Source organism: Ailuropoda melanoleuca, chromosome 8, assembly GCF_002007445.2.
Source record: "Ailuropoda melanoleuca isolate Jingjing chromosome 8, ASM200744v2, whole genome shotgun sequence".
Classification (NCBI taxonomy): Eukaryota; Metazoa; Chordata; class Mammalia; order Carnivora; family Ursidae; genus Ailuropoda; species Ailuropoda melanoleuca.
This window is the reverse complement of record NC_048225.1, coordinates 77358267-77381796: the sequence shown is the minus strand read 5'-3', so window position 1 is coordinate 77381796 and position 23530 is coordinate 77358267. Positions and strand designations below refer to the sequence as shown.

Here is a 23530-nt window from a genome sequence, read left to right as displayed (position 1 = left end):
TTGAGGAAGGCAAACACACCCCTAGATAATACAATGATTAAGTGAAGAAATCTGTGCAGTTGCTGCCCTGTATATATGCAGAAGTGGGAGGAAGAAACACTAACACTGCTGTTGGTGTTCCTAGTAAATGCTCTTGGAGCAAGAGGTAGAACAGAAGGTATCAATGTGTGCCCTGTGACAAGAAGAAATGTGCTCAGATCTGAGTGTGGTTCAATCTTAGGTAGAAAGAATGTGGATGCATTAGGACCCGGCAAGTCTCATTTTCTTTTTGTGTATTATAACAGGATAGTCTGTGGTGGTGAAAATAATAACTCACAGGTGAATTCATCAAATTAGGCCTGAAAAAACAATGTCAAACATGAACTCTTCCTTCTGGCTGCAAAGAGAAGGTAACAGACCTGAATTACTCTGCGGAAATTCAGCTGGCTACACCGTTGTAAGTGGGCATTTCATAATGCTTGTGTTTTCCACCATTGTTTTGGGAGGTAGGTGGTTGTTTCTAAATTTCATCTTTGCTCTGCCCTCTGAACCTTTCTCAGTGCAGAAAGAGATCACAACTTCATCAAGACAAGTCCAGTGAAACTGTAAGATGTGAACGAATGTGGACAGTGTAGTGTCATTGAATTATCAGTAGCGTCTCTACTCTGTTCCTTCCTTCAGTGGCATGTGCTGAGCACAGCAGAGTGGTAGGTAGAAGGGGAGTTAGACAGTCCTTAACCTCAAGGAGTCCTCTTGCTGGGGAGACAGGTAAACAATAATTACAATGCAATGGGGTTAGTTCAACTGTCAAGTTGTGGTCCAGAATCTCTGGTAATGGTCAGGAAAGCCTCATGCTGCCTGTCTGCCAGGCTTAACCCAACCAACGTATATCTGGGATGAGGGGAGGGGGATGAGGGCAAATAGGACCCAGACACTTGTTTCACAATTTGCACAGTTGGTGTCATCAATTTTGTCCATTTTATTATGGCTTTTGATGTGATTTTACTTCAGGGAACATGCCACCTACTCTACCCCCCAGTGGGGAATTAGGAGAGACTTCACAAGTAAGGGCCTCTTAAATGATCATTAAGAATTCAGTAGGTATGGTGAATGATATTCATGCAGATGAGATACCAGACTAAAAAACAGAGGCACTGTATTCCCCAATTCAACACTAATGATTAGGGAAAAATTTCTAGTCCTCTTTATTTTTTTTAGTTTTTGTTTTTTTTATAATAATTTTTTTATTATGTTATGTTAGTCACCATACAGTCTATCCTTAGTTTTTGATGTAGTGTTCTTTAAAACATTTTTCTTTGCGAAAAAAGGTCAGATGCTTTAAAATCTTTTCTGGAATTGGGAAGACTATTAAAAAACAGTGAAGCAAACACTCATAAAAACTTCTTCCATTTTACTTATCAGAGAGTAAAATCACCTTCTCTGGGATGAGCCTTTAAAACACACACTGATGACACTGGTCCCCTGTGGTACTAGGAGGTGCTGGTGACCATGATTTCACCAGCTCTAGATCTTTGATGATTACATAGAGATAAATGCTCCAGCAGTAAAGGGCATTGCAGAAATCCTTTGAGAAACATTCTTTAGCCCTACACAAAAGTAGTATTCAATAAGTATCTACTGATTTAGCTGGAACACAGGAAATGCAGAATCTGGAATGCCAATGAATCTTGCCCTAGGTGTAAATTAATTGTATTATAGTCCCTATATTGCTTCTGGAGGGAATGAACTGAATAATGTTGGACAGAGGAGAGAGTGGCAAGGCAAGAAAATGCATGTAGGCAGAGTAGCACATGTCTTCTGTGACTTGTCTGGTGAAGGCCATTTTCCCTATAGTTAGAGCTCAGTTCAAAATATTTCTGGCTTTTAGAAAACTATAGAACATATGTTGCTGTAGTTTAGGATAAGTAATTACTAATAAAATGTGTACTATATAGATATGAAGTTTGGCTTTTCAAATTTCTCATCATCAGATCCAAAGGGAGGACACTTGTACAGTGATGTGCCTGTTGGGCAAATGGGAGATTGTTGGAACTTCAGTATTTTCCAGATTCACCTGTGACAGAGGCTTCATCACGCGTGTCTTAAGAGCCAGCATTGTCAATTGTTTATTCATAATGATGTGACACTCAGGAAGTTTACAATTAAATAGAGAGGGCATATTAAATGCTTTGAAACTATGCATTATGTCTAAATAACACATACATGGGGACGCCTGGGTGGCTCAGTAAGTTAAGCGTCTGCCTTCGGCTCAGGTCATGATTCTAGGGTCCTGGGATCTCGTCCCACATCCGGCTCCCTGCTCGGCAGGGGGCCTTCTTCTATCTCTCCCTCTGCCCCTCCCCCCTGCTTGTGCTCTCTCTCTCTCTCCCATAAATAAATAAATTAAAAAAAAATAACACATACATGTATTTTTTCAGGATTTTTGAGGACCTTTTTAAAGAATTCTGAAGTCACTGTCTTGATAATTCTTTCTGTGTTAGGATTTGTGATAGGACAACTGGCTCACATTTCTGTTCAGGTAATGTATTTATGATAAGTTAGTAACTTAAAGAACAAAGACCAAAATCAAGGTTTACTCTCACCCCTATCCCTGAATGTATGGAATTAAAAAAAAAAAATGTGAACAGCTGGGGTGCCTGGGTGGCTCAGTTGGTTAAGCGTCCAATTCTTGATCTTGGGGTTGTAAGTTCAAGCCCTGTATCGGGCTTCATGCCCAGTTTAATTAAAAAAAAAAAAAGTGTGAACAGCTACTGAAAAAAATTCATCTGTTATAAATTCATCTATTATAAATTTTGAAAACGAAAAACCATACAATAAAAGAGATGTAAATTAGAGGAGCTTAAGATAAAACACTAGTATGGAAGTACGGAAATTTGGATTGCATTCTTGGGTTCTTCATCATCTGCTTTGGGAGCCTCGCTCTTTTTTCTTTCGCCTGGTGTATACAGGCTTCATCTGTGCTATTATCTGCAACACCTGTGGAGACGTTATCAATGGCAGCTGTTATTGTCATAATGAAACATGGTTACTCTTTCCTAACTGCTAGATTCAATACAAAATGCGTCATATACTATATAATAGAGATACAAGAAAAATTGTATTAATTTATTAACTCTTGATTTCAAATGAGTAACTGTGATCAGTAATGATTTACCTTCACCCATTCTCTTATTTTTTTTAAAAATGGAGACGATGCTTGTATCTGTCTAGGATTTTAAAAGCCTCTTACTCTTCTGAAACACCTGCATTACTTCTAACATCTTTTGAATGTTTACTATGTGCCAGGCTCGCTTTAAAGTATTTTGTGTTTATTAGTTTATTAGCTTATTATTCTTTTTTCCAGTGAAATATGGAGCTGTTTAATTTTAAAAATGTGTTTTATTTGAGTATAATTGACACACCATGTTACATTAGTTTCAGGTGTACAACATAGTGATTCAACTTCTCTATATGTTATGCTATGTTCAAATTAATATTAATTCTTGAGTTAATTCATTCACCTTCACAGAAAACCAGTGGAAGTAGGTATTCTATCCTATATTACAGATGAGGAAACTGAGGCCCAGGGAGGTTAAGTAATGAAGAATAAAATATTAGTTGAGCCAAAAACTTCTTAGTGTACAACCTTCATGATTTATGTCTTATATACACAATATGTGCTATTATCTATGTGTTCTTTTTCTCTACTTGATTCACGGAAGGACTTCATTATTTTCTTTAAAGATTTATTTATTTATTTATTTATCTTTTTATTTATTTATTTATTTTTTTGAGAGAGACAGTGAGAGAGTGTGCGAGGGAGTGCAGGAGGCGGGAGGGGCAGAGGGAGAGAATCTCAAGCAGACTCCTGGCTGAGCAGGAGCCCAACCCAGGGCTCAGTCCCACAACTCATGAGAACCCAACCTGAGCTGAAACCAAGAGTCAGACGCTCAACCGATTGATCCATCCAGGAGCCCCAACTCACTGAAGGACTGAAATGAAAAATCCTAAGCAAATGTTTGTAAAATCACAAGTGCAAGTTTCCCTTTTCTGTCTTAACGCAAATTAGAATAAATATCTAACAGTCAAATAAAAAAACACTTATCTGTGAACACCTAAGGTCATGTCAGGCTATCACCTTTGAAAACACTGATTACAATACTTACCACAAACAATGTTTGTGTCGCCCAGACTCACACAATTCTCTGGTGGATAGAGAACTGGACATATAACTCATCTGGACAGTCAGATCAAGAAATCTATAAAACCCTCAGGACTGGCCTTGAGAAAACAGCTCATTAGTTGCAGATTGGAATATACTAAAACTCAACATTGATTGCTATACCATCAAATTCTAGTATCTCAAATTACCTAATACTAATTTCTAATACCTCAGAATGGCAGCCAACTATTTCTTATTTGTCCTTGTTAGTTTAGGTGTACCAAATTGTCTACCCTCTTCTGAGAACACCAAGTTTTGCACTTTATTGTTATTTTTCACCTATAATTATATTTATGGCTGCTCTGGATGTGGACTTTTGTATCCTCAAGAATGTGTTTTGGCAGGTAAGAATACATTTTAAAAAATTATGGTCAATCACGCTTATTTATGTTACCAGAAAATATGTTTGTCTATAAAGAGGATTAACCATTCACAAATCTCATAGTTTAGTTGTTCCTACCCTCCTTATTCTGTGGAACCACTAATTAAAAGGAGTTGAGGGGGAGGCAGAAGGAATAAATATTTGCTGAGTGACCACTGTGGTTAGGCACTGAGTAAGTATCTCTATTTTATATGTAAACAAATTGTGGTTCAGAGGTCACAGACAAGGCTGATAATCCAGGCAGAACCTGGATTCCAATCTCACATCTGACTTCATCTCAACTCTATCTATAGATTTGCCCATTTTCACTGCTAAGATTGTTTTATTTATGGCTTCTCTTTTTTTTCTTCATCATGTTTAGCAGGTGATTTTACTTTTTCTTTCAAAGAACATTTTATTTAATTTTATTCTGTACTTTTCTTAATACCTTGAGTTAGATATTAGTCGATTGATTTTTAGCTTTCTTACTTTTTGTATTTTGTACGCTTAGGGCTTTAAATTTTTCTGTAACTACTCTTTTAGCTTCACCCATGTTTTGATTTTTAGTGTTTTTTTGTTTTTGTTTTTGTTTTTAGAGAGAGAGGAAGTGCATGCATGCCTGCGTGCCTACACACATGGTGCAGGGGAGGGGCAGAGAGAGAATCTTAAGCAGGCTCCACGTCCAGCACAGAGCCACAAGGGGCTCCATCTCCCAACCCTATCATCATGACCTGAGCTGAAATCAAAAGTCAGTCGACTAACCAACTGAGCCATTCAGGTCCCCCATGATTTTTAGTGCTTTCATTATCATCCCAAATCTACCTAAAATTTTTACTATGCTTTTTTCTTTGACCCATTGATTATTTTTTTCCCCATGTGTGGAAGGATTTTATTAGTTTGTTTTATTTATTTATTATTGAAGTATAGTTGACATACAATATTGTATTAATTTCAGATGTATATCCTAGTGATTTGATAATTATATACATATGAAATTCTCACCATGAGTGTAGTCACCATCTGTCATCATACAAAGTTATTACAATATTAATGACCATATTCCCTAAGCTGCACTTTTATCCCTGTGACTTATTTTATAACTGAAAGTTTGTACCCCTTAGGTCCCTTCTACTATTTTGCCCATCCCCCACCCCTTTCCCTTCTGGCAACCATCAGTTTGTTCTCTGTATTTATGAGTCTATTTCTGGTTTTTGTTTATTTATTTTGTTTTTTTTAGATTCCACCATAAATGAAATCATATGATATTTGTCTTTTTCTTACTGACTTATTTCACATAGCACAATACCCTCTACAGTCATCCATGTTGTTGCAAATGGCAAAATTTCATTTTTATGGCCAAGTAATATTCCTTTATATATATATTTATATTTATATATATATGCCACATCTTTATGCATTTATCTATGGATGGACACTTAGGTTGCTTTCATATCTTAGCTATTGTAAATAATGTTGCAAAAAACAAGGATGCATATATCTTTTTGAATTAGTGTTTTGTTTTCTTTGGATAAATACCTAGAAGTGAGATTACTGGATCTTATGATACTTCTAGTTTTAGTTTTTTTGAGGAATCTCCATATAGTTCTCCACAGTGGCTGCACCAATTTCAATTCTCACCAACAGCACATGAATGTCCCTCTTCTTTATATCCATGTCAACACTTGTCATTTCATGTCTTTTTGATACTAGCCATTCTGACTGGTGTGAGGTGATATCTCATTGTGGTTTTGATTTGTGTTTCCCTGATGATGAGTGACGTTGAGCATCTTTTCATGTGTCTGTTGGCCATCTGTATGTCTTCTTTGGAAAAATGTCTATTCAGGTCCTTTGCCCATTTTTAATTGAATTATTTGCTTTTAAACTCATTAATTACTTAGAAGTTATTTAAAAATTTCCAAATATGTTTTATTATTATTATTTCTTTTATCACATTGTGACCAGATAATGTGTTTTGTATATTGACTCTTGTGATTTGTGGAGATTTGCTTTGTGGCCTTGTACATCAATTTTCCAAAATGTTCTGTGTTTGCTTTATAAAAGTATATGTTTTCTAATTGTTAAGTGCAGGGGTCTGAATTTGTTCAGTAAATTATTTCATTTATTATGAAGTTTGGTCTTCCAGATCTTTTCCAGTATGGTTTTTCAACTTAATACGAAAAACTTCCATTATAACTATGGATTTATCAATTTTTCTTTGTTATTCTGCCAGTTATTACTTTACATAAATAGAAACTGTTATTAAATGCCTAAAGTGTTGTTATTTTCCTAGTTACTTTTTTCTTATTATTTAGTTGTCCTTTTATCTCAAATAATGCTTTTTGCTTTCAGTCAATTTCATCTGGTGTAACTATAGTCATACCAGCTTTCTTTTGCTTAGTATTCGCCTGCTACAATTTTTCCATCCTAATCCACTTTCAAGATTTTGGGGTCCCTATGTTTAGATGTCCTTTTGATAATATATAGTTAGATTTTGTTATTTTATCCAGGTTGAGAATCTCTGCTGCTTTAAAAACTAGTTTAATATTTGTTGTGGTTAAAATTAGATTTAGAAGGGCAAAAGATTTTAAAAGATTTGAGTCCCCGAGGAAGATATGTGGACGGAAAATAGTGTTTGGAAACCTGCTCAACACCATAAGTCGCTGGAGAAATAGAAACTAAAACCGTGGTGATATGTACCACTACATATCTATTGGAATGGCAACAGCAACAACAATAACAAGCCTGATAATACCAGGTGCTGGTGAGAATGCAGTGAGAATACAAAATGGTACAGCCGCTTTTTAAAAACAGTTTAGGAGTTTCTTATAAAGTTAAACATACCCTTGCCATATGACCCAGCAATTCCACTTCTATGTATTTACTGAAGCAAAATGAAATCTTGTTTACACTAAAACATCTGTGTGAATCTTTTTTAATAGCTGCCTTATTCATAATCTGAAAAGCCTAGAAACAGCTCAAATGCTCCTCAGCTCATGAATGAAAAAACCAAATTGTGACACATCTTACAATGGAATATTACCCAGCAATGAAAAATGAGCATTAGGGGCCACAATATAGAAGACTTTCAGGTGCCTTATGCTAAGAGAAGGAAACCAGACTCAAAAGGCTACCCAAGTATAATTCTATTTATAGACCTTCTTTCTAGCAAAGGCAAACCAGTAGGTTTGGAGAACAGATCACTTGTTGCCAGGGACTGGGGAGAGGGAAAGGAGTTAACTATAAAGGGTCAACATTTATTTATTTATTTGAGACAGAGAGAGACTGTGGGGGGGCTTTAGGGGCAGAGGGAGAAGGAGAGAGACTTAAGCAGACTCTGCACTGAGCACAGAGTCCAACATGGGGCTCCATCTCATGACTCTGAGATCACAGCTTGAGCTGAAACCAAGCCAGATACTTTAATGGACTGTGCCACCCAGGTGCCCTAAGGACATTGTTTGAGGTGATTTGTTTTGTTTCTTTTTTTTTTTTTAAGATTTTATTTATTTATTTATTTGACCGAGAGAGACAGCCAGCGAGGGAGGGAACACAAGCAAGGGGAGTGGGAGAGGAAGAAGCAGGCTCCCAGCGGAGAAGCCCGATGTGGGGCTCGATCCCAGAACACCAGGATCACGCCCTGAGCCAAAGGCAGATGCTTAACGACTGCACCACCCAGGCGCCCCTGTTTTGTTTCTTAATTGTGGTCATGGTTACATGACTGATTGTATGTATCTGCCAAAACTCATATAACTCTATATCAAAAGAATGAATTTCACTGTATATAAATTAAAAATAAGTTTTAAAAAATCAAAAGAAATAGGGGTGCCTGGCTAAGTTGGTTAAGCATCTGCCTTCAGCTCAGGTCATGATCCCAGCGTCGTGGGATTGAGTCCTGCATTAGGCTCCTTGCTCGGTGGGGAGTATGCTTCTCCCTTTCTCTCTGCAGCTCCCCCCACTTGTGCTCTCTCTCTGTCAAATAAATAAATAAAATCTTTTTAAAAATTAAAAAAAAATTAAAAATAGAAAGAAATAGATTTGGATTTGATTCTCAATATAATTTTGTACTTTGCATTTAACATGCTTTTCTTTGCTTCTCATTCTTTCTTCCCTTCTCAATCAAGTCGATTCAGTTGTCTTTACCCTTTAATTCCTTCTTCTTGTTAAAAACCTTTTATATTCTATTTCTATTTTTGAGGCAGACACTGCTGATCGCCTATCTGATATGCATTCTCTCTTTCTTTCTCATTAACAGAAACTTACTAGATTTTGCTTGGTATGGTAGTGGGCCCAGTGTAAATTATTCTATTTCCCAGCAATTGGTAGCTGTATAGCCTCAGAAGAGAGTATAGCTAATGAAATGGATACAAACGTCTGTTGAATAAGGATTCTATAAAGCCCTTAATAAGAGGTCCAAATCAGCCTGCATGTGCATTTGCCCTTTGTTTTACCTCTCTTTCTGCCTGCAGCCATGCAGGTCAACACTGAGGAAAATTGCATTCCATTTTAAGAACACTTTGATGTTGGCAACTATTAACCTGGACTAGCAACAAGAAAGATCAGTGAATTGTTCTTGTAACAATAAGATAGAATAGAATCTCTTTTGTTTGGAAGGAAGGTTTCTTTGAGGCAGGTAACCTAGAATACCTTTTAAAGTTATTTTTCAGAGTAATTATATAAAATATGTAACTAAGATCTGATTCTTCCTTAAGTAAATGCAGTCATGCCATCTTTAAATGTTAAATCTAATACTGTGTTATGAATTGGTTTCACAGGTCTTGTTAACAGGATTAATTAGCTTTGTTGTGGCATTCATCATAATTGGATATGTGGTTCTGAAATTCAATAGAGATTTGTGGGATTTGCAGTCTTCCCTACTCTTTAGCATGATTCTTGGGATGACAGATCCTGTTCATTCTGTGAATTCACTGAAAACTATTGGTATGTCAGATTTATTTCTCTCTCTTACCTTGAAGATATAGAGATAAATTATTTTCTTTTGATCTTGTTTTTTTTTGTTTGTTTGTTTTGGTTTTTTTGCATGATTTGTGCATCCAGCAGAGTAGATGGTTATGCTATTTTTCTTGGAGATGGGGCACTGATGGACTTGAAAGATGCAATGCAAATAAGGCAACCCAAAATCTGGGATAAATAGCACCAATTATAATCTCAAAGAATTTTTTCAAGAAGAAAAGTAACTTCTCTAGAAGGTGATAAAAATTAGCATTCTTATTCCATTCCACTGAATTCTAAGCCTCAAGGTAGAAACTCTTCCCTACTCCCAGTGAAACTTTTTCAAGGCCTTACTACCTCTGGTTAGAACAGCCTCCCTTTTAATGTGCCCTCTCACTATTACTATTTAACATAGTACTGGAAGTACTATATTAACATAGTACTGGAAGTCTTAGCCTCAGCAATCAGACAACAAAAATAAATAAAAGACATCCGAATGGGCAAGGAAGAAATCAAACTTTCTTTCCAGACATGATACTCTATGTAGAAAACCCAAAAGACTCCACCAAAAAGTTGCTAGAACTAATACATGAATTTAGCAAAGTTGCAGGATATAAAATCAATGTGCAGAAGTCTGTTGTATTTCTATACACCAATAATGAAACACCAGAAAAAGAAATCTAGGAATTGATCCCATTTGCAATTGCACCAAACACAATAAGATACCTAGGAATAAAGCTAACCAAAGAGGTAAAAGATCTGTACCCTGAAAACTATAGAACAATTATGAAAGTAATTGAAGAGGACATAAAGAAATGGAAAAGCATTCCATGCTCATGGACTGGAAGAATAAACATTGTTAAAATGTCTACACTTCCCAAAGCAATCTACACATTAAATGCAATTCCAATCAAAATAACACCAGCATTTTTCGCAGAGCTAGAACAGTCTAAAGTTTGTATGGAACCACAAAAGACCTTGAATAGCATCCTGAGAAAGAAAAACAAAACTGGAGGCATCACAATTCCAGATTTCAAGGTATATTACAAAGCTGTAATCATCAATGCAGTATAGTACTGGCACAAAAACAGACACGTAGATCAATGGAACAAAATAGAGAACCCAGAAATGGACCTACAACTATATGGTCAACTAATTTTTGACAAAGCAGGAAAAAATATCCAATGGGAAAAAAGACTGTTTCTTCAACAAATGGTGTTGGGAAAACTGGACAGCCACGTGCAAAAGAATGAAACTGGACCACTTTCTTACACCCTACACAAAAATAACTTCAAGATGGATGAAAGACCTAAATGTGAGACAGGAAACCATCAAGATCCTAGAGAACACAGGCAGAAACCTCTTTGACTTTGGCCATAGCAACGTCTTACTAGACACATCACCAGAGGCAAGGGAAATGAAAGCAAAAATCAACTATTGGGACTTCATCAAGATAAAAAGTTTCTGCGCAGTGAAGGAAACAATCAACAAAACTAAAAACTAAAAGGCAACCTATGGAATGGGGGAAGATACTTGCAAATGACCTATCTGATAAGGGTTAGTATCCAAAGTCTATAAAGAACTGAACACCCAAAACCCAAAAAATCCAGTCAAGAAATGGGCAGAAGACATGAACAGACATTTTTCTGATGAAGACATCCAGATGGCTCATAAATACATGAAAAGATGCTCTGTATCACTCATCATCAGGGAAATAAAAATCAAAACCACAGTGAGATACCACCTCACACCTGTCAGAATGGCTAAAATTAACAACACAAAAAACAACAGGTGTTGACGAGAATGTGGAGAAAGGGGAGCCCTCTTACACTATTTGTGGGAATGCAAACCAGTGCAACCACTCTGGAAAACAGTATGGAGGTTCCTCAAAAAGTTAAAAATAGAGCTATCCTAGACACAGCAATTGCACTACTAGGTATTTATCCAAAGGATATAAAAATGCTGATTTGAAAGGGTACATACACCCCATGTTTACAGCAGCATTATCAACAATAGTCAAACTATGGAGAGAGCCCAAATGTCCACTGACTGATAAATGGATAAAGAAAGTATGGTGTATATATATACAATGAAATACTACTCAGCCATCAAAAAGAAAGAAATCTTGCCATTTTCAACAACGTGATGGAGCTGGAGTATATTATACTAAATGAAATAAGTCAGTCAGAGAAAGTCAAATACAGTACGATCTCACTCGTATGTGGAATTTAAGAAAGAAAGATGAACACATGGGAATGGTGGGGGGAAGGGAGAGAGGGAAATAAACCATAAGAGATGCTTAACAAACAGAACAAACTGAGGTGTGATGGAGGGAGTTGGATGGGGGGATGGGATAGATGGGTGAAGGGTATTAAGGAGGACACTTAATATGAGCACTGGGTGTTGTATGTAAGGATGAATCACTGAATTGTACTCCAGAAGCCAATATTGTACTGTATGTTAACTAAGTAAAATTTAAATTAAAAAAAGATTGAAAAACCACACAAAATTTAAAAAGTATATACACCCGCCCCCAAAAGAAGAAGAAGAAGGAGAAGGGGAAGGGGAAGGAGACGAGGAGGACAAGGAGGAGGTGGAGAAGGAGGAGGAGGAAGAGGAGGGAGGAGGAGGAGAAGAACTGCCTCCCTTTTGGACTAGCTAACCATAAGCAGGTAGTGGAAGAGGTGTAGTTTATTTAAAAGGAATGGGTAAGAACATAGGTGGGCAAACATGTTCAATAATAGCTTATTCCCAAGAGGGTTTCAGGTCCTGCAGTACTTCCCCTCTTATTTAGTAAAAGATGATTTCACTCTGAAACATCCCCCTGTTGTCTTGTTTTATTAACGCAGCAGTAAAAACATGAAATGATTAAATGGTGTGGTTTCTGTTTTTGACTCAGAAATATTTTCCTAACCAATTTTAAGGTGTTTATATTTAGCGGAAGTATATTATTGCCTTATGATTGGAATGGGAAACCTCCAACCTTGCCAGCAAGTGAGATTCCCAATTTTACACCCATTTATACTTGCAGTTGGGAAAACGTAAGTTTTAAGACACTTTTGGTGGTGATATCCTAAACTGTCATATTTCTCAAAGAGTCTGATACTGTCCTCTTTTCTTTCTCTCTCTCTCTTTTTTAAGTACAATTTTTCCCCCTATTTTTCTTTCATCTGCCTTTCTTGTTTAGCCATTTGTATTTGCCTGTTGTTTTATTCACCTCATTTTTTCCCTGCTTGCTTTTCTGAAATCTCTTCACTGTAAGTGGCTATAAACTTTATTTATTGAAGTTTCTATATTCAATTTTTTTCAGAAAGGAAGTATAACAGAAAGTTTTCTATTTCTTTAAAAGAAAACTAGTGAAGTATTTAGCTCTTAGTTGCTATTTTCTCTATGTCAGTAATGCTCAAGGTCGTATGTGGATTCTTGATCCAATAACATTTTTTCCTAGTAAAACAAATTTGACTCATTTTTAGTGGGGATATCCCTCTTGCTTATTTATGGTATTCACAGAGTCACCATTTAGGCTCTATGTGTGAATTAGATAAATGGTCCTTTCTTCAAAGCAGTTTATTTCTAACTGTCATAATACATTAATTTTTTAAGGAAAGATATTTTTTGCCTAAAATTATCATAATATACAAAACTACAGCTCCTATAATGTGAATTGTGCTTCTTTTGATGTGTTGTGCTTGTGCACTGTAAACCCTGCAATCTCAATGGCCTGACCCACTGAAAAAATTGGGTGTTCACATGCAAGTGAAAAGGAATTTGTCTATTTATTACCTGTTTGAAAAGGAACACTGGGCTCCAACAATTTTTACTTTAAGACAAATCTGGAATAGGACCTTGTAAAGGAATAAAATACAAAGTTTTAGTATGATCTCAATTGAGGAAAACGTTTATAAGCTTAGAAAAAGTCTTCAACATTAAGGTTGTATCCGAGTTGTGAAATTATATGTGGTTTTTGTTTTATTCTTTCCTTTTCTGAATTTTACAATGAATTAGAGAATGTAAGTTAGTTCCCCATTAAGCCGATAAAGAATGAGGAAGTAATTCTTGTGGTATTTTGCCATTAAACACAACTATAAGTCAAGTTCAAAGCTTCATACTAGGGCAAGTGGGAGGCTCAGTTGGTTAAGCATCTGCCTTCGACTCAGGTCATGATCCCAGGGTCCTGGGATCCAGCCCCACATCAGGGCTGAGCAGGGAGCCTTCTTCTTCCTCTCCCTCTTCCTGCTCATGCACTCTCTCAAATAAATAAATCTTCTTTTAAAAAAAGCTTCATGCTTCAGACCTTGTATTTTACCTGTTCCTGGTTGACTCACTGAATTTGAGGAAAGGATGAATGGATTTTTTGACCAACTAAGTCGACTATGCTAATAGTTTCTACACTCATTTAACCAGTAGTTTGTGCCTTCTGTCACAGTCAAAGCTAGCAACAAGTAGTAAGTGGAATATTAGTTAGCGACCCTCCTGAGAGTTTCCTGGGTGTAATCTGAAACTGACCCCCATACATGGCGGGCAGGGAGAGACTAAAGCAAGAGGCAGGTCACTGCAGGTTGGTAGGTGGCGGTTTTAATAAGCAAAAGAAACTTACATACAAGCCTTATCTTGGGCAGCAGCAAGATGAAAGCCTCCCTGCACCTGCCCGCCAAATCTGAAAAGCTTATGTAGAGGCCTTACCTGCATCCAGTCACGTAGATTGTGCAGGTGTTCTGAACACCACATCACTATCTCAAGGCTATGTCCTTGGAGCAGCCTCTGGGAGCGGGAAAGGCAAGTGGAACTCACATTCCAAGCACAGGGGAGGGGCTGAATGGCCTCTAAACACACAGGTCCAAGTCACAGGTCAACTGCCAGTCATATCTTCTTGGTGATATCAAAGAAGCAGGAAAATAGGACCCATAAACTGTACAAAAATAATAAGTTGATCGAGTAGTGAGGCAGATGGTAGAATTAGTAAACACATCATTAAAGCAGTTATTGTAACTCTATTCTATATGTTCAAAAAATTAGAGGAAAGTTTAAGGCTGGGTTAGAACTGACTCCTATCAGCTTATGAGAGCACATTGTTAGATAATCAGGAATTTTTCAAGCCAGCTGTTAAACCATTAGTAGCTTCAAATTGGTTATGGTGTGAATGTTTATGTGTGGAATTTGCAAATGCTACAAATCAGGTGGTTTTGTTTTTGTTTTAATTTTGGAGAGGTGATTTATTGGCATACCACTGGACATATATGGTAGATATAAATCAAATTTCCAGAGATGAAAAACACAATAGCTAAGGCAAAAATCCCACTGATGGAAGTTGATTAGACACTGCAAAAGAAAATATTAGGGAACTTAAAGATGCAGCAATAGAACTATCCAAAATGAAGCACATGGAGAGAAAGACTAAGATAAGTGAACAGAACATCAGTGGGCCACTGTGGGACAACTTCAAGTGGCTTAATATACAAGTCCCCAAAAGAGAGGAGACAGGAAGAAAGAAAAAAATATTTGAAGAAATAATGGATGAAAAATTTCTAAATTTGGTGAAGATTTTACCATAACAGATTTCAAGAAGCTCAACATACCATGAGCCCAAGAAACAAAAAACTAAACCATGGCACATAAAAATCAAGTTCCTAAAAAGCAATGATAAAGAGAATATTTTAAAGGCAGCCAGAAGGGGGAACAGAGACACATTGTATGCAGAAGAACAAAAATAATAATGACTTCTTTTCAGAAACAGTGCAAGCCAAAAGATGGTGGAGTGATATTGTTAAAGTACTAAAAGAAAAGCTTAGAATTCTCAGTGAAAATATCTTTCAAAAGCAAAGGTGAAATAAAACTTTCTTAAGCATATTTAAGTTGAAAGAATTTATCACCAGATGACCTGCACTATAAAAAAAAATGTTGAAGTCAGGCAGAAAGAAACCAGTGTCAAATGAAATTTGGATCTACACAAAGGAGTGGGAAGCACTGTAATTGTTAAACATATGGGAAAATATGACTTTTTTCTTATTTTAAAATCGCTTTAGAAGATGACATTTAAAGCAAAAGTGATAGGAATCTACTGTGGGGTTTATTATCTGCTCCTCCATTCTTTGCATATGGTTTCCACTCTTAGGATCACAAGTTGGCTACTAAAGTTCAGGCCATCACGTCCACATTTCAGGTAAGAAGAGGAAGAAGGGCAAGGGTCAAAGTGATTCTCCTTCCAACCAAGTCATGTCTCCCTCCAAGAAATTTTCCCAAAGTCCCACTTGGTAACTTCCACTTATTTTTATCTCAGTGGACACTCTTAGAAGCCCAGGCTATGAGGAAAAGTGTTCATTTAACTGGATAAAAGCTGGATAAAACCAGTATTGTTTACCAAGAGCAGAGGATAGATACTGGTTGAGCAAGTACCAGTCACTGTCACCCTATTCGTAAGTCGTATATCACAAAGCAATTAATTGGATTATATTTTCCATTACACTTACCTGTTTGTGAATGTTAAGTGCCAATAAGATTTTATATTTAATTTTTAATAACAGCTTTACTGAAATATAATCCACATACCATAAAATCCATCCTTTTAAACTGTACAGGAGTGCCTGGCTGGCTCAGTCAGAGCATGTGACTCTTGATCTCAGGGTCATGAGTTCAAGCCCCACTAGTGGGTGTGGAACCTACTTACTTAAAAAGAAAAAATTTAAAAAAAAATTTAAACTGTAGATTTCAGTGGTCTATATTTGTGGAGTTATACAACCATCATCACTATCTAATTTTGAACATTTTTATCACCCCAAAAGAAGTCTCCTACCCTTTAGCAGTCACTTCTCATCCCCCCATTCCCCCAAACCCTTGGCAACTGTGAGTCTATTTTCTGTTTATGGATTTGCCTATTCTGAACATTTTATCCAAATCAAAGCATACAATATGTTTTTTGTGTTTGGCTTCTTTCACTCTATATAATGTTTCCAAAGTTCATCCATGTTGTAACATGTATCAGTCAGTACTTCATTCTTTTCTGTGGCTGAGTAATTTAATTATTATTATGAATAATGCCGCTAGGAACATTCATGTACAAATATTTGTGTGGACATAGGTTTTCAATTCTCTTGGGCATATGTCTATGAGTAAACTTGCTGGGTCATCCTTTGTACTTCTTTCTTTCTTTTTTCCTTTTATTTTTTGAGAGAGAGAGAGTGTGTGTGTGTACGTGCCCGTGCAAGTGTGTGCGCCTGGGACCGGTGGGGAGGAGCAGAGGGAGGAGACAGAGAATCTTAAGTAAACTCCATACCTAATGGAGCCTGATGCGGTGCTTGATCTCACAACCCTGAGATCACGACCTGGGCTGAAATCAAGTTTGGATGCCCAACCAACTGAGCCACCCCGGCACCCCTGTACTTATTTCTAAAATGTGATTTTTGTGGTGTCTGTTTATGTTTATTCAAGCTAAATGCTGTGTCCTGAGAAGTGTTCTGTCTCATTTCAAAACTCAGGTATGGTTTGAGGCCGTGGACACTTCAAAGAACGCTCTTGTCCTGTTCCTTTGTTATTGGAGAGATTAAAAATTGCGATTGTGGGGGCGCCTGGGTGGCACAGCGGTTGAGCTTCTGCCTTCGGCTCAGGGCGTGATCCTGGCATTATAGGATCAAGCCCCACATCAGGCTCCTCTGCTATGAGCCGGCTTCTTCCTCTCCTACTCCCCCTGCTTGTGTTCCCTTTCTTGCTGGCTGTCTCTATCTCTGTTGAATAAATAAATAAAAAATAAAAAAACTTTAAAAAAAAATTGTGATTGTGGTTGTCTTTTGACCTATCCCAGTCATGGCTTTTTTCTTTTTTGTCGGACATATTCCTTCTCTTCTATTTTTGTGTTTCCTGTGCAAAAGTATCATTTTCACGTACCAAATTAAACTATATTTTTTTATTTCCTTTCCAGGCATTTCCAAAATGTATACTGATATCATAAGAGGAGAATCAATGATCATTTGTGGCTTCACATCCATTTGTTTTGGAATTTTTCGGAGCAACCTTCTCCACGTTTCCATGTTTACAGGTGGGAGCATCTTTTTTGTCTGCATATTTTCTAAAATCATTCTTGTATGATGAATTTCAAGTCACACTGAAATTAAAATATATTAAATGGCACCGGGCTGGTTCAGCCAGAGGGGCATGCAACTCTTGATGTCAGGGTCATGAGTTCGAGCCCCACGTTGGGTGTATAGATTACTTAAATAAATTTAAAAAAATCTTTAAAAAATAAAAATAAAATAAAATACATTCAAGATGTCTTAACTTTACTGCTTTCTCTATACTTTTGAACCAATTAAAATAGCATATCAGATAAGAAAATAATTACCATGTATGTATTTTCTTGGACAATAAGGGGGAAAGAATGTTAAAGAAATGATTTTATCTTTTTCCTTTACATCCACTCCCCCCACACACACACATCATCTGGCTCAGAACAGCTTCTTTCCTGGATCAATCTGGATCTCAGTGAGTGGATATTAAGAATTGACTTGATCCTGAATTTGAGCCTGAGGGTGAAGGCAGAATGTTTTCGGCAGTACTGGAGAGTCCAGTCCTAGAAGTAATAGTGGATTCATGTGGCTCAAGTTCAATGGGATATGGAGCGTGCTGCTTTCCTAGGTTTCCAGATTTGGTTCTAGTAGAAAAGAAAGGAGGTGGGGAAGTCACAGCATGAAAAGGGAAAAGGTGAACTCCTGATCTGTTTATGTGATAGTTTTAGGAGGAGAGAGGTGCTAAAAGGAGAAAGAATATTGGTGATAAAAGGGGTTTGCAGTGCTTCTCAGTGGAGAGCTATAGGCATTTGGGGTGGGACAGTCTTTGTTATTTAGAACCATCATTGGCATTGCCTGACATCTGCTCACTACCGCCACTGTTGCCCCCACTTATTGTGACTGCGAGAAATTTCTCATCTCCATTTCCCAGATGCCCCTGGGCTGGGGACAGGGTTCACAAATGGACTGCAGGTTGGTGGGGACCCTGGACATGATTTGCTTGGCCCTAACATAGTTTGTAAAAAATATGTATTTGGATGTCTTTTGGTGGGACATTCACTCTCCAGTTTGTCACAGACTTTTCGCCTTTATGCTCCTTGCTGGGCTTCTGAGGATGTTTGAGTCTGCTGTCCCTGGATAAGTGAACCTCAAACTGCAGACTGTAAGAGAAATAGATCGCCAGAGTGTCTGTTTTGCCAGGCTTTCATGGAAAACTCCCACCTGCTGAAGAACAAGGTCCCATTCAAAATCTCAAAAGCAAACTAAGGTGCATAGACCCAAATGCCATCAATAAAAGTAATGAAAATTGTAGTTCAACTTTTTTTTTCTTTCTTATTTTCTTTTTCTAGAGTTACACGTAATCTTGGGCCTTTGCTTGGACCTCTTGGGAAGCATAATATGCGGATATTCGTGTGCAAGAATCATTCAGTTTATATTGACTGACCTCTTTAGCAATACACTTACTAGTGTCATTCTTTGCATTTCGATGGTGTACATGACCTTCTACATTGGTAAGGCAGAAACAGATACAAAAAAAAAAGCTGTCCTTGAAGTGAATTTTATGTATTTTTGGTTTTCATTGATCTTGAACCCAGTTGCCCCCTCCCAACTGTGTGGTGGCCCCTCTGTGTGTCTTGTCATATTATCCTTCTGCAGCTTCTAACTCTTTCCTGGTCTCTCTTAACATCCCCTTAATTGCAAGTCCACATCCCTCCCCTTTACATTTCTTTTCCATGTAATTACTCTCTTATTCTTTTTGAGCTCCACTTTTTGACCTTACATTTAGTCACTGGCAGTCCCCTGGAAGAGGAATTAGCACTGAGCTGATTCCTGTTCTGACCCTTAGCAGCCCATGCCTAAGATGAGATTGCTGGGAGAGATGCTCCTGAGATTTTCCAGCTCAATTGTCTTTCATTCTTTGGGTACCAGACTGAGGAGACTGTAGGAATGGCAGCCTTTCCCAGCGGCTAGGAGGCAGGAAAGGAGAGGAAGAAATCAGGTATACCTGTATCCGGATGAAAAGCAGGAGAGTGGAATAATCGGAGGAGTCAGAGTGCCCAGCACTGGTAGACCTGCAATAATCATTTGCTGGTTTAGTCTAGTGAGATTGGCAATTAAAGTTTTTTACCAGCCTGAGTGAGGTAACCAGTCCCCAAGAGCCATAGTAACTGCATCAGAACAATCAGATGCTGCTTCTGCTCTCACACCACACAGTAGAGCAACTTCCATCTGTGAAGGACCTCAGATATCAAGAGCTTGACTACTCCTCCTGTCATCTCCAGTTACCTAAAAGTGCTGCTTCCTTTCTAGGTAAATTGCACCCAGGAGTTGCTTACTGCCCCCAATCAGTAAAATTATAGAGAGCTTTCACTGAAGGGTCATTTCCTTCATCTTTTTTCTTTCTTTCTTTCTTTCTTTTTTTTCTCCCCGTGAACCTTTATGGATGCCTTAAATGTCTGAAGAAAAAATTTTTTAAATTAATATTTCCATTTCTTCCACTAGATCATGATTTCCTTGAGGTGGAGGCTGTCTCTTATTCAACTTTTTATTTTATTCTCTTTTCTGTGTTCCCCCAGCCAGGCCCAATGCATCCCATATGCCTGAAAGTAATTTAACAAATGTTGGTTGAATAAACTCATACTAGTTCTTGAAGAGCTTTGGAGTTAGGCAGACTTGAATTCAAACCCCAACTTCACAATTTATTAGCTTGTTGACTTGGAATATTACTTATCCTCTCTAAGCTTTAGTTAGTTTCCTCATCTATAAAAGTGATATAGTAACACCTAATTTATAGGGGTTTTGCTGGTACTAATGAGATAATGTGTGTTATGTGACTTGCTCATGCTGATGTGCTGGCAATAGCCCTTACTGCCTTGCAAGAGCTGATTGCACACATCTCTTCACAGCTCTGTGCAGGTGGCATCATTTGAAATTGGCCCTATTGGGAGTATTTACACCATGGAAATTGGCAGACACTGCCCATCGGGGATTTTTTTTTTTTTTTTTTTTTGGTTTACCTCCAGAGAGCTGGTTTTAAACATTTACCAGCTCACGACTGGACTCAAGTTAGGGCAGCCAACAGGTGTTGGTTCCTTCCCATTTTCCTTCTAAAAGATGAAAGTGCTTCCAGTCAGTGGTTGGGAGGCCTGGAGTAGATTCTCCCTTTTAGGCTCAGAAGGAATCACTGCTGAGGGAGCCTTGATGTGTTGGACCTTCAGCCTCCAGAACTCTGAGACCGTAAGTTCATGCTGTCTAAGATAGTTTGTGATACTCTATTACAGCAGCTCCTAGAAACGGGCACTTGTCCTTCCTCTGTTGCATTTTCGTCTGCTTCAGGGATTAAAAAAACACTAGTCCTTTACTCTTTTATTTAATAAGTTCCTGACAGCAGAAGTCAGTAACAGGCATATTATCAGGAGATGTTCCATTGCCAGTAATTCCATTGCCAAACATAGATAAAATTCTAATCACACATTCTCTGGTGTTACATTTCTGTCATCTTATCTAATTTTGGTTTCTTCCCTCACTTAAGGAACGCTCAGTCAACTGGCTTAAGTCCAGGGAGCATCTGATTGAAGTTAGAGTGTTGCCTCTTTGAGCACATGTAGTAATTTCTATTTTTGTCCCAACTATGTTCAATTCATGAAACCTGGACCTCAAGAAATCACTTGTACCAGCACATTCATTCTTTTTCATGAAATAAAACAAACAAAAAGGCACAGACATTGCCTCACAAAGGACACGATGCTTCTGGAACATTGTTTGTTGGCAGGTAGTACAGTTGGAAATATTAATATATCAGCCTATGGAAGAAAATTTGATTGAGGGGACAAAAGGCACTTGAAGAGTCAATCTTATAATTCATGAGACATGGTGGATTTTATAAAAGTGTAGGCCAGAGGTGTACCGAGAGAAGTGCTTATACAAGCAAGAGGAATATTTTATCAACATTATTCAGAATTTCTGGGGATTGAAGATAACAAAGGGCAGACAAATTTTCGTTAGTTTTATTGCTTTAAAACTCTCTACAATCAATGTATCCCTTCCTCCCTGTGCCAGGGCTGATTGCTCCACTCTCTCTTCGCTATCATCGTTGGTCTAGGTGATAAATGTCAAACTCCTGTCATTACCCGACTATATTTTAGTTAGAAAACATCCAGTATTGAATCCTGTTGCTTTTAGGGAAAAAAAATCCCTTTGATTCTATTAGGAGGACCTTCACTTTTTCTAAACCAGAGAGAGAAAGAGAGAGACAAAGATTGAGAGAGCCACTTGTCTGCAGCATTACTTTTCTGTAGTGGTTTTTTCCATTGGTCAGAAAAACTGCACAAGTCTATTTTTAACTACTCAGCTTTGTGAAGATGAAAATCTCTTCCTTTATTACATGGTCCATGACTCTTTCCCCCTTCCAAACATTTAAAATACAATTGAATATAATAATATTTGTAATTTTGTAAAAACTTTGTCTAATTATAAAAGCAATACATATTGATTGTTGAATTTTGGAAATATTCTGAAAAGTCAAAGAGAAAAAAAAATCACTTATAAACCTGTGTTATAAATTAGACCATGGATACATTTTGGTGTCTGTCCTCAGCCCTTAAAAAAATACATATAAACATATACACATATGTTAATGTATGCGTTCACACCATGTAATCCTGTAACACTGGGTTTATACTAAATAAGATGACATCAGTTCTAAGATGAAATTATTTACTGATTTTCTCATAACAGACATTGTCTCTAAGTATTGTATATTTAACTGAAAAAAACTATGATGAGCTTTAAAGTCCAGTAATACTAATTATAGGGAAGTGGAAATAAGATTTCACCAGACAGTTCCCCTATCATCACCATTCCCAGCACTACTGGTTTTACTGCCCTTGGTTACTTATATTAAATTCAGTTAGATAAGTAGGTAAAAATAAAGTGGACTTAAGTGATTAGATAAACCAAAGGAATAATAAAATAAATATTGAAAATGTTAAAAATACTTTTAAAAATAAAATAAAAAATAAAATTCAAATAAACAATATTAATTTACTAAGCAGTAAAGTGAATGTATAAGAACAATGGCATAGTAATAGTGACTATCATGTATTCATTGATTTAAAAGTGGGCCAAGCACTTCTCATGTTATTTAATTGAATCTGCACAACAACTCTGTGGGACGTTCCTCTTTTACACCCATTTTACAGATGCAGGGGTGCTAATAGAGAAAAGGGAGGTCACACTCCAAGAGCAACCAGCTCTGCCCTGCTCCAAAGCGCTTCTACTGGCAGTATCTATTATTTATTGGACACGCATTTGTTGGCATACTGTCTGTGGCTGCTTTTGCACTGTCATAGCTGAGTTGCGTAGTTGTGACAGGGACTGTGTGTGGCCCGCAGAGACTGAATATTTACTCTATGATCCCTTACAGAAGAAGTTTGCCAACCCCTGATCTACAGGATTAGCCGATCCCTTGAAGCAACTCTCCAAGACATGTGACTCTCAAGTCTCTCACCAATTCTTCACTCAAGATAAAGTACCTCAGCGTGCAGATTTGAATGCAACTCATTTTATTCATTTTTTTCCCTCCCCAGTGGAACTTTTGGGAATGTCGGGAATGATTGCGTTAGTCGCTGTAGGACTGAATTTAGATTCCTTAAGCTTTAAACCGAGGATCGAGATAATAATTACGAAGTAAGTCTCCTATTGTGTACTTGGTGTAGATACCATAGAAGTTTAGTGCTTAACTGGTTCTGCCTTCTTGGATACACAAGACTCCCCTTTTATAACATTTTTCTGCCTTTTAATTGTGGATTTTATTACCAGTTATATTTGAAAGCACTTAAGGTACCAACAATTGTTGACATCGATTGATGTTATGAATCATGTAAGTGTGGCTCAGAGGCTGTGGTCTTTTACATGTAACTCTTGATAAAAATTTACTTTGGATTGTTAGAAATTAAAAAAAAAATACTTCATTCCTTTGTTTCCTTCATGACATCCATAAATGACAGCATCCTCACATGGGAC

At 37.4% G+C, this 23530-nt stretch overlaps 1 protein-coding gene across 1 annotated transcript in view; it reads left to right on the top strand.

The window, feature by feature from the left end:
- Positions 1-358: 358 nt before the first annotated feature.
- SLC9C2 (solute carrier family 9 member C2 (putative)) overlaps positions 359-23530 on the top strand; it is a 104189-nt gene continuing 81017 nt past the window's right edge. Inside the window, exons 1-7 of the mRNA XM_034666750.1 lie at positions 359-485; positions 2418-2518; positions 4417-4545; positions 9332-9497; positions 17422-17538; positions 18856-19017; positions 23095-23194. Of these exons, the coding sequence (XP_034522641.1) occupies positions 359-485; positions 2418-2518; positions 4417-4545; positions 9332-9497; positions 17422-17538; positions 18856-19017; positions 23095-23194 (902 nt within the window). The remainder of the gene's footprint in view (positions 486-2417; positions 2519-4416; positions 4546-9331; positions 9498-17421; positions 17539-18855; positions 19018-23094; positions 23195-23530) is intronic.